Source organism: Arvicanthis niloticus, chromosome 26 (assembly GCF_011762505.2).
Source record: "Arvicanthis niloticus isolate mArvNil1 chromosome 26, mArvNil1.pat.X, whole genome shotgun sequence".
NCBI lineage: Eukaryota > Metazoa > Chordata > Mammalia > Rodentia > Muridae > Arvicanthis > Arvicanthis niloticus.
Window position 1 is genome coordinate 37,446,354 of NC_133434.1, and position 12,219 is coordinate 37,458,572.

General features: G+C 46.4%; 1 protein-coding gene across 2 annotated transcripts in view; it reads right to left on the bottom strand.

Annotated features, from left to right (window-relative positions):
• Hacd3 (3-hydroxyacyl-CoA dehydratase 3) overlaps nt 1-5,884 on the bottom strand; it is a 30,553-nt gene extending 24,669 nt beyond the window's left edge. Inside the window, exon 1 of one of the 2 annotated variants that reach the window (XM_076925786.1) lies at nt 5,625-5,884. In XM_076925786.1, the coding sequence (XP_076781901.1) occupies nt 5,625-5,711 (87 nt within the window). In that variant the 5' untranslated portion in view covers nt 5,712-5,884. Of the gene's footprint in view, nt 1-3,145; nt 3,169-5,624 lie in introns of those variants that run through there. The other variant, XM_076925787.1, reaches the window with a different exon arrangement.
• Between the last annotated feature and the right edge of the window lie 6,335 nt (nt 5,885-12,219).

Genomic DNA, 12,219 nt, shown 5'->3' on the forward strand with positions numbered 1-12,219 from the left:
GGTGATAGTTCCTTCAATACACCCCCGAGAACAGATAAGTTTTGTTATACCAAGACTGGCTTGCTAAAGGTGCTTTCTGTAACAATAAAGAGGCTCTGCAGAAGGGTTTGTGTCCAGTCCTGGAGAAGCTGATCCGCTTGATGCCTGAGAAGCCTAAAACCATCCTGCCTTGTCTCTCTTCAATCAATAGTCCTGCATAACCCAGAGAGAGCACCTACAAGGCACACCTTTAATCCCAGCACTCGAGAGGCAGAGGCAGGCAGAGCTCTGAGTTCAAGGCCAGCCTGGTCTCTAAAGCAAGTCCGGGACAGCCAAGGCTCTGTTACACAAAGAAACCCTGGGGGGGGGGGGGGGTAAGGACTGAGGTGCATATTTTACATATCAAAGCAGACCTGCCCTCCAGGTTCTCCCAGACATTTTGTGTGTGAATGTGTGCACTCTCTGCAGGCCCCTGAGTAATTTTTAAAATACAGATTCCAAGGGCTCATCCTTCTGCTCAAAACTCTTCAATAGTTCCCATTGCTCTACAATGAAATTCAAGCGCCTTGCCATGGCAACAAGGCTCCACATGACCTACATCTTCAAACCCTCCAACCCCCTCTCCCTCTTTTCCTTACAATGCCTCACACATACTAATGTCCTTTCTGTTCCCCAGGAACCCTCCAAGCCCCAGGCCTGTCTTTAAGTCTGTATACTTGTCAGAATGTTTCTCTCTCTCTCTCTCTCTCTCTCTCTCTCTCTCTCTCTCTCTCTCTCCCTCCCTCTCTCTCTCCCTCTCCCTCTCCCTCCCCCTCCCTCTCCCTCCCTCTCCCTCTCCTTCCTCCTCCTCCTCCTTCTTCTTCTCTCTCTCTCTCTCTCTCTCCCTCTCCCTCTCCCTCCCTCTCCCTCCTCCTCCTCCTCCTCCTCCTCCTCCTCCTCCTCCTCCTCCTCCTCCTTCTTCTTCTTCTTCTTCTTCTTTCTCTCTCTCTCTCTCTCTCTCTCTCTCTCTCTCTCTCTCTCTCTCTCTCTCTCTCTCTCTCGGTTCCTTTTTCCCTCCCAGGTTTGGCTGCATTGTCTCTTTGTGTGGTAGTGAAGGGGGGTCTCTCCCACAACCTGTCAAGCATTGGAAGAACATTCTTCCACTGAGCTGCAAGCCCAGCCCTACTCTGTGCCGCCTGTGTAACTCATTCTATCCTTCCACTTTCTCTTGGCTCAGACCTCATCATTTCTTCCATGCAGCCTTCCCTGACCACTCAGTTAAGTCTGCCTCTGCCATCTCGGGTCTCCCTTTATTTTCAACTTAGCACTTACCTAGAGAACTGTTTTATTCAGTACCTCCTGTCCAGCCCTTAACCTAAAGACACTACCTTTATACTACCTACTGTGACCAACACCTAGTCATGGCCTTGGATCTAAATCGATTCAAATGATCAAGTTAGTTTACTACTTTATGGGTAGTTTTGTTTTGTGGTTATGAACAGTTTAGAATTTCTGAGTTTTATTGTGAAATGTTTCAAGCAACTGTCCAAACACTGAAAACTATAACAAACACTGCCATCCATAACTAACATCCATTGAAATTATGCTCTATTTGTCTGTGGCTTAAAAGGAAGTAAAACAGACACTGGTACAGCTACAATTACTTAAAGCACATCTTCAGTTCAAGCAGACATTGCCAGACTGTTTGCCGATTAATATTCACACTAACTGTATTAAAGATGACTCAAAAAAGAAAAAAAAAAAAAAAAAAAAGACTCACTGAGGGCTGGCAGAACAAAAAAGAACCTCATGTTGGGCCAGAATGATAGATCTACCGATAAATCAAGAAGAATGATAGATCTACCGGTAAGCAAAGAAGCTTCTAGCCAAGGCTGACCATGGTCTATTCCCCAGATTCAAATGATAGGATTGAGCTGACTCTGGAAGCTGTCTTCTGACCTCCACAAATGCACACACACACACTCAAACACACAGGTGCATACACATACACACAATTTTCCCCTTGAGACAGGGGCTCACGAAATAGCCCTGGCTAACCTGGAACTTGCCACGTAGACCAGGCTGACCTCAAACTCACAGATATCTGCCTCTGCCTCCTAAGTTCTGGATTAAAGGTGTGCACCACCCCAGCCATCTCCTCCCCCCAGAAATGTTTACTGTCTCTCAAACATCCACAGCATCAACTACCGCCAGACACAGCACACATGCTCTCATGGGACCTGCTTATCCCTGAAACTAGGCAGGCAGCATTTTAGGGTCCTGGACACTCATTCCCCTGTTTTTACTATCTATTCATTCTCTCTCTCTCTCTCTCTCTCTCTCTCTCTCTCTCTCTCTCTCTCTCTCTTTTTATGCTAGAAAATACATGCTTTCTTGCTTTGTTCTTTCGGAAAGATGCTGGCCGTTTGCAGGGTATTTGGGGCAAGTCTATTCTCCAAACTTGACTTACCAAGCTTCTCCTTGAAGATTTACATTTGGTTTAAGATGTTCTTCTGTGTTTCTAACACCATCTCCTCCATTTTCTTTAGCAGCTTCACTTACACAGTCAGTTTTCATTAACCCATTTAAAAATGATTTTTGAGAATGACCCAGAGGCAGAAATCTTAATCTTTTTGCCACTTGGGTTAATAGTTCTCCTAATCCAATTTTGTGAATGGTTCATCCTTTCTCAATTACTGTGTAAAGCCATCTTGGTCATGTGATGTAAGGTTTCCTATGTAGACGGGTCTGCTATTAGATAGTGTTCAGCTTCAGTGCTCCGTGTGTCTCTCATCTAAGACTTAGCATCACAGTCAATATAAACCCCGCATGCTCGGATGGCACACTAGACTTTACAAGTCACCTCTCAACCCCATTCAAACACCAGAAGAACCCTTCCCATGAATCACATACCATCGTTAGTCACATTTACGCAAATGAGGAGAATGAGGCTCATACTGTCTGTGGTCACCAGCTAATAAGTGGAAGAAAAAAGGCCCAGTCTCACACCTTGGATGACTTCTCTTTCTACCAGACACCGACAAAAACAGTATCTTTCAAACCAGCTGTGTACCCTGCCTGAATACAGCAGAAACCTTGCTAAATGAACACTTGTTTTAACACCCACGGCAGACTTGTGTATCGATGCTGAAATCACCATCCCCGCTGCCTCTTTGCTATTGCTCACCTCAAGCATAACAGCCAGTGAGGCTGTCACTGTTTACAGCCCTGTACACAGCAGCCGTGGTTTCCCATCAGTGCTAACTCTGTGACTCCAAAGACTGATGTGACAACTGGACTATGCATCCTGTCCTGGGAGGAGGCAGAGTTGATCACCCCCACACTGCTGTGGAGTTTTCAACCCTTTGAAATTCACTTATCAGCTGCAGGATACACTGGAAGAGGCAAAAGAGTATTTGAAAGCTGCCCAAGAGCCCATGAACCTACCTCAGGGACCAATGAGAGCGAGTGTTCCTTAAATGGTTCCTACTAAGCAAATGGATTGCTTCATCTTGAGCTGACCCTGAGCTAGAAGTTGTTTCAACTGAACCGGAGTAGATTACTCAAGAGAGCAAACAGAGCTGGCTCCTGACATTCACTAAATGCACAGCCAGAAGGGGCCATTCTCTTATTGGCCATTACCACCTCATAGGACAACAACTTCAGAAAAGATTATTCTGAAAACAGAATGAGGCAGAGCCTAATGCACAATTGTGCACAAAAACAAACACCTGGTCACACTGCTGCCAAAGATATACCAGACACCCTCCCTCTCTTGGCCAAAGTGAACACTGTTTCTCCAAAACAGTTTAATCCTATGTCTCTCCTCCTTACTGTTTTTCGAGACAGTTTTATCCACAGCATCTAAGCTACACGGAGCCCCCTCTTGCATTTGGTCTCCCCCCAAACACCAATGCTCAAATCCTATAATCAGTTTTAACACACTATAATAGACACTGTCACCACCCCGCCCCCATCTGCAAAGAGTAGTTACAATAAACTTGGTTTTAGCTACAGGTGGGGGTCTCTGGAAAGTTCTCCCAGTAACAGGTAGACAAGAAGCCTCTCATCTCTGGAAGTCATTTCCAACACAATGATAGACAGGCAAAGGAATTATTTTAGTACCAGGGACCTGTTTCAACACCAAACCCCAGCCTTACCAACAGACATACTCATGAACAACCTTTTTCTGTTTTTAAGTAATACGCTTCCTTATAGACAGAATGCCCTGGAAAAGTTGCCTGTGCCCTGGGAAAGTGAAGCTTGTCTGACTCATCTCTGTAAATCTGTAGTCTGGTATACACAGTACTGACATGTTCTTTTAAAACTAATGCCTCAGACTAGCAGATGTGAAGCCCCGGAAAGATAAAACCTCCATGAGGGGTGACGGACTTGTTCTTCCCAAAATTTCTTAAAAAGGACTTTTCTCTCCAAAAGAAAAGTTTTCTCCTTTCTTCTCCACCTTCACCGTGTTCACTGCTAACATGTTTCAAACATGAATCTCTGGGGATGGTGGTGCACACTTTTAATCCCAGCACCCAGGAGGCAGAGGCTGGCAGATCTCTTTTGAGTTCCAGGCCAGCCTGGCCAGCCATAACCGCATAGCACGACTGACTTCAAAATAAAAAATAAAAATTTAAAAAAAAAACATTTTTTTTCTATTTTAGCAAAGAATCTTGTAGCAGAGAACAACAGCACAGAAAATTATTCATCTTATTATAGAAAAGCATTTATTCTGGTTTGCTTACACCTTAAATGAAATTTACTGCTTACTCAAAGACATTCTGGCCAGTATTAGCTTCATCGTTCGCTAGGGGAAACGATTTACATTCCAGAAGCAAAGATTATAGACTCAAGTGGACATGGTACCTAGACCCTGCAAGAAAATATGCCAGATGAATTGATGAATCCAAGACAGGTATCTAATTGTGAGCGAGAAACAGTTCAGAGAAATGAAGGCCGTTAGAATAAATACCCTGGATGTCAAGGAGACTGGGGAGTAAGGATGTCTGTAGAAAGAACAATCCGGACCAAAACCACTGCTTCACACAGAATACTGGATGGTCTATTTAGAGACGTGGGAGGTTCCCAGGGATCTGATTTGCTCACATTAACAGGCAAACGAGATGAAATTAATGCTTAATTTAACAGGATAATTTCTTTACGCAACTTGGTAAGGCTGAGCTCACAGCCTCATAGAGAGGATGGAAATCAATCATTTCCTTGGCGAGCGGGGGTGTAGATTCCCATCACTGAACGGTTGGGGGGTTGCCCCCCGCCCAGTCCAGCGACCGGCCTTGAGAACGTCAATGGGCCGCCCCGGTTGGACCGCAGAGGCCAGCGCTGACAACCAGCCACGGCCCAACAGGCCACTGTCACGCCGCACTGTAGACCCACGGAGCTCATCCCACAACTGAGGGCCTGAGACAACCCGAAGGCCAGCGGCCGGCCTCCGGGACTCCGGCTCCCCAGGGCGCCTGCCGGGAACAAAGGGGATACCGGGGGGCCACGCGCAGAACGCCCGGCCGCACCTGCAGCCCTAGGGGAGACCGGGGAGCCCCCACTCGCGGCTCCCGCTGGCGCACTGCAGGAGCGCGTCCGCGCAGGGCGGCCGACGGGTACCCGGGGACCCCGATCCCGCGCGCAGCCCGCAGCCCGGCCTTTACCTGCACGTCACTCAGCTCCACGCGCAGATACAGCTCGCGGTGCCGCTGAGCCCAGTAGACGTGCGGCGTCAGCACTTGAGTCTCCATGGCCCGCGCTGTCCGGGGAGCGGGGAGCGGGGAGGCTCGGCTTGCTGCGCCCCGTTACCTCGGCCTGTGAGCCGCTGGAGCTGGCCGAACGCAGGCCGCAAAACCGCACGCTCCGCAGCTCGCAGCCCGGCTGTCTCGAGGTGCCCCACGCTCGCGGCCCGCGCTTGCGCAGTGAGGACGGGGGCGGGAGGGCGGTGCGAACCGGGAGAGGGAGAGGGCGGGGGCGGGACGTGGGGAGGCTAGCGACCGCGCCACGTGATCAGCGGCGGGCGCTGTGGCCTTGGGAACAGAGGCTTTCCAGCTCTGTGCTCACCGCCTATCTATCGCGCTTCAGAGAGGTCCTTGCACCAGAGTGTGAAAGTGAGAGTCTCTAATCTACAAAGAAAAGGCGGATCATCGGCGGCGTAGGAAGAGGCTTGTGTGCAAGGCTCCCTTCCAAGTTTTTATGTATGAACGTAGCATTTAGTGAGAGCCCACTTCCTCCCTGGGCTTCAAAGCCACACACAGAAATGACAGATGGGACATTCAAGACGTACATTGGTGTTGCTTTTTTTCTTTCTTTCTTCCTGTCTATCTGTCTGTCTGTCTGTCTTACTATGTAGCTGTAGGTGACCTGGAACTCACTGGGTAAACCAGATCCATGGACCTGTCTGCTTCTGCCTCCTTCTGTTGTGATTTAAAAGTGTGCTACACTACGCCTGGCCTCTGGCCTCGGGCTTCCTGTTTTAAGAGAGAGGGCTTCCTTTCACTGCTTAACAGATCAGCCCATTCGTTACAGCTGTTTACATTAACTAATAAACAAACAAACAAAAACCAGTTCCTTGGCATCTCTAGCTCTGTTCTGAGCATTTGAGGACCCGTGTGCTCAAGGCAGACACTCTACTATAACCCCAGCTCCTTGCAGTGTTAGCATCTAAGTTTTTTTTGCAAAAAAAGCACAGCTATTATGGACCCATCTCCAGGGAATTCAATAAGGGGGAAGGGAGGGAGGGAGGGAGGGAGGGAGGGGTAAGAGGACTGTAGCTTAGTTGGCAGAGCACTTGTGTAGCATACATGGAGCCCTGGGTTTGATTCCCCGCAGCACATACATCAGGAATAGTGGTGAACACTTGTAATCTCAGCACTTGAGATGTTCAGAAGTGCGAAGTCGTTTTTAGTTACACACTGAGTTCAAGGCCAACCTGGACAAACAAAGGAAAAGGAAATGAAGGAGGAATGTCCCGAGGGAGCTGCGAAGTGCAAGGTGGTGGGCGGGGTCAGGGAGATCAGAAGGCAAGGCCAGGCTGAGGGGGTGGGAATAAGGGTTTTATGATGATGTCAGTCAAATGAAAAGGAAACAAGACTGTCCTTCTCTCTACAGACAGCCCTCCTAGCCCTGTTTGGCCCCGCGCCCTGTCTTCCTTCTCAGAGATCAGTCGGTTACCACTGCAGAGATTTTCATTTGGTCCTTGACACTGATAAAGGCTATTGCCAGGACTTGAGCTTAGTTTCTGCTGTTGGCAAGAGAGCCTGCTTGGCTTTGATGTTCACCTTCTTACAGACTCTTCTTACAGATGCTTGAAGGACTCTTAGAAGAGAAGCTGGTCTACATGGGGATATGGAGTATTTGGTCGAGCACTTGCCCAGCACACACAAAGCCCTAGGCTGGATCCTCAGAGCCACCAGGCCACATATACCAATGGTCCGCATATGCAATCCTAGCACGTGGAAGATAGAGCCAAGAGCCAAGAGAATCGAGAGTTCGAGGTCGTCTTTGGAACTAAAGGCTGGCCTGGGATGCATGAGGCCATACATGAAGCAAAGAAGAAGGACTGAAGGGAGTCGCTGAATCCAGCTATTTGGGGCCTCACCTAAACATCTAGCCAGTTGTCTATAACCAACACCAAGTTTGTCTGTCTAAACCACAAAGGGAGAAAAACTGACTGGATAAACCCAGGCATCTAGTGGGGAACAATCAGATCGTATATCTAAAGCCTCCTAACTATGCCAAGAGGGTGAATAATTTATCCAACCTGCACCAGAAAGATCAGCTCATCAATTACAGTTTAAAGGAAATCACACAGTTATCCCCGCCTGAGTTGACACTATCCTTCCATACCAGCCTAACAGGTGGGCTGCGGCCTTTCCCCCACATTCCCTCCCTCCCATCTGATAATTCTAGTGCTTCTTAGCTGCTCACGTGATTGCCAGATATGGACACTGGCAAATATTTGTGCGTAAATAGTGCATCAGTAGTGGGTGTAAAACACAGAGTAAAATGCCTGCATTCGTTTGCATGTCCTAAGACATTACTATACATATATACATGAAACAATCAGTGTGGGGAGAGAAGGAAACTGAGTGCCTGGTGGACCAGGATGGGAGACCACCATATACCTTTTTATTCTTAAAGCTAGTGTGCGTGCATGTGTGTGTGTGCATAGTCATATAGCTGTGTGCATGGAGGGCTGTGTGTAGGAGTATATGTGGATGTGTTTGTGCGTGTGTTTGGAGGCTAGAGATTAATAGAGGTGTCTTCCTCAGCCACTTTTTGAAACAGGATCTCTCACTGAATCTGAAGCTCATTGATCTGACTGTGCTGCCTGGTAAGTCAGCTACAGGGATCTGCTTACATCCACCGTCTCAGAACCAGGTTTACAGATAGGTACGGCTGCACCAGACTTTTGCAGGTACCAAAAGAACTCAGGTGTCCACACTTGCACAGCACACTTTAAAACTGAGCCATCTCTCAGACCTCCTCAGTGTTTTTTAAAGCATGTGACAGAATTGCCTATTCAAAACGTAACTGTGAAAAGAAAATCAGGTGAAACCCCATATTTTGTTATTGTAGCTTGGTGCGTGACATGCCTCCAACCCAGCCTGCTGTTTCCTGCAATCACCATCCCCACAGTATGTGAGTTACCTACTCATGATCACTTGCCCCACCAGATTAAAAGCCTAGATTACCTGTTCTGCCATCTTAAAACATCTAACATAATGTCTTTCAGAAAAGAGATTCTTAAAACGTACTTGTTAAAGATTACTGGCAGAGAAAAAAAAAATGTCAATGATAGGACCCAATGCTAGAAACATTTTGAAGAAATTGGCACACCCATGCTTAAGGCAACTATGGGCATTCTAAATTTGCAGAGTCATTTTGCAAAGCAACATTGCAATATGTAACGAGGAAAACATTTGTGTTATACATTCTAGTTGTAATTTTAACTTTTTCAAATGCCTATATTTAATGATGGTTCTTAAATGCTTTAACCTCCCTTGTAGCCCACCACCGACTAGTGGTAGTGGAAAAGAAAGGATATGGGGGAAGTGGACCTGTTTAGAAAGGTTCTTTGAAGCAACTCCCATCTGTGTTGTCTGGAAATCAGCAGTTCAGTTCACAGGTGAGCAGCGGCAGCTCGAGCCACTTGCAAACACTTCACGGATACACGGCAGTCCAGGTCGGTAGAGTCAGGATAGCAAACTGGATCAGCAGCGGTGGCACTACCCAGCAGAAACAGCCAGGCCTCGGCCTCGGCATGAGTCGGCAGACCAAAACATGCGTGTCCTTCGCAAAGAACATCCTCTCTCCTGTGTCTGCTTCAGGGAAACATTTCTTCACGCGTTTGCCCCAGCAAAACACCGTCCAGCTGACTTTCCAAAGAACCCTTAAGTTTCCACTTCACCTAGTGATTACCGTTTGTGGATTTTAGTCTAGGAATAGTCTAGGAATAATAGTTCCAAGGAAGAAAGATATACTAATGTCTATAAATACCACACAAGGTTTAAAAAAAAAAAAGCCCAAATCAATCCAGTTGTTGTATTACAATCCATAGTTGGGGAAAGTAGCAAATTCAAAACTAGAAACACTGAATGTGTTTATAACTTGTTAAAGAAAATTTTAATGCTATTAACATTGTACAGAGGCAAGATGCTAAGAAGTAACTTGGGTTTTTGTTTTTCTTGCTGTATAACTGTGGTCATCAGTTTTACTCTCAACTTGACACAATCTAGAACCACTTGGATCCTCAATGAGGAATCTTCTGGATTGTGTTAGATTGTGGGGTATAACTGTGAGGAGTTTTTCTAATTGGATTAACCGGGATTGGGAGACTTACCCTGATGTGGGCAGCACCATTTCATGGGCTGGGTCATGGTCAGAGTGAAAAGGAAAGATCAGTGTGATGAGACAGGCTCTTCAAGTTCTTGCCTTCCCTGTTATGATGTTCTGCAACCTGAGTTGGGGTGAAAGCAAACCCTTCTCTCCTAAGTAGCTCTTGTTGGAATGTCCTAACAAGGCAGTGGGCAAGCAGACACTAGCACCGGCTCCCTCCCAACTTAGAGCGCTGGCACAAGGCAGCCATTGCTCTCTTGGAGTCGCAATGGTGGGACTCAAGAGCAGAGATGCCAAATTCTCCTTCCAACAACTCAACTTCTGTGTGAGACAAAATATCCTGAAGGACAAAACAGCCCAAAGGTAAACACATTGTTCTACTAAGAACAGACTCAGAAAAGGCAACCCATCCCCAGACAAGGAACTCTGGAGGAGGCTCTGAGAGAAACATGCTTGGGTCTCAAATGGGGAGGGGCAACCCTGCTTCTAGAGCCAGCTCCTCAGGGGGCTTAAGCAGCAGGCGACAATTTACCCATATAATGTACAGGACACTGGATTTACCTATGACTGAGAAAAAATATGCTTTTTGTTCCTACATGAGTGAGTCCCATAAGTCCAGGTTGAGTTGAACTACATAAAAACTGAGAAAATTACATACATGTAGCTTGAAGATGTTTCTCTGTTACATGTAAAATGTACATACAAAACAAAAGGCTGACGACAGATTAGCAAGATTATTGATATGTCTTTTGGTTTTCGGGTGTGTCTGAAAGTTTTGTTTAGACTGTAGTTAAATTTGGGAGACTGATGCTTGTTGCTGAAGAGGTTGCACACAGGCTTTTCTGTGCCTCTCGGGTTCTCCAGGTTTTATCTTCCTTTGGTTTTGGTCAAGTTCTACATGTAGGACAAGATCAGGATAGTATCCGTGTGTTCATGTGGCCGCATATGTAACATGTGTTTAGTGTGCACGCACATGTATATGTATGTATGTGGAAGTCACAGGTAGACTCCGAGTGTCTTCCTCAGTTGCTGTCCACCTAATTGATTATTTAATTAATTTTGAGACAGGAGCTCACAGTGGACCTAAAGATTGCCAGGCTCAGCTAGGCTGCCTGGAGAGGGGCCCAAGGAATCATCCTATTTCTTCCTCCCCAGTACTGGGACTACAAAGTGTGCGCTGCCAAAGCTTGGCTTTGTTATGTAGGTACTTGGAGTCAAACTCAAGTCACTGGGCTTGCATGGCAACCACTTTACCAACTGATTTAACACCCCAGGTCCTGAGAACATTACACCTTGTTGGTTAATTTTGGGAATTCCATCTAAAAACTGCCAATAAGTGGCCTTCCGACTTTAGGCAGATCACTCCCCTTCTCTGGGAAACAAAGAAGTAGGTATAGGGGCTCATATAATATATATGATATATATTTTACATATAAAATATACATATATATGAGATGGCTAGATAGACTGTGCACACAAACCTGTGCACAGGATCTAAGGGTCTTGTCCAAGGCGGATGGGTCAGGCCTCGGCTGGCTTTGTGCTCTCCACTTCTGTATCACTCACATCACCGCCATTAATAAGTCAGATGACACATGGAACCCCAACTGTTCATAGGCATTTCTAATTCCTCTCAGTGCATCATTTCACTCGGTGATGTCCATCTGAACCGTGCTACTGATCTCATCTTACAGTTGAGAGAGATAATGATGAGGCTAATATTCCTGTCAGCGGGGAGAAGGGCTAGATGTGAGGCCAGATCTGCTTCATAACTGGAGTTTAGTTCCTTAAACCTGGTCACTGGTAGAGACCCAGAAAGGAAGGTTGTCAGAGTCTGGACTACAGACCCAATACCTCAAACAACAACTGATGCAGCCTAGACCCTTCAGAAAGAGGCCTCGATACAGGAGGGTCTCACCTTCCACTTAAAACCTCCCTGTAGGTAGTGGTTTGCTTCAGTCCGCACATGGGCAAACCTGTTCCAGCCCGGATATGCTATCTTTTCTCCCATTAATTAATTTATTCATTCAGTTTACATCCTTCTCGGTCCCTGCCCGCACATTGTGGTATCTTTAAAGAAGATTTCTTTGTTTTTATTTTATGTGTATGGGTTTAATCTATATCTATGTAGGAACTCTCTGTGGGAGTTCTTGGTGCCCAAGAAGGCCACTGAGGGCATCAGATTCACTGGATCACATGGAAGTGGTATTACCTGAGCCACTGTGTGGGTGCTAGGAACTCAAAAAGAGATTTAAGGGTTTTTTTTTTTTTTTTTTTTTTTTAAAAATTTATTTGATGTTCATTGTTGGTTTTCATTAGCAAAAGTCTGTGTGAGTGTCAGAAGTCCTGGAACTGGAGTTATAGCCAGATGTGAGGTGGCATGTGGGTGCTGGGAATTGAACCTGGGTCCTCTTCAAT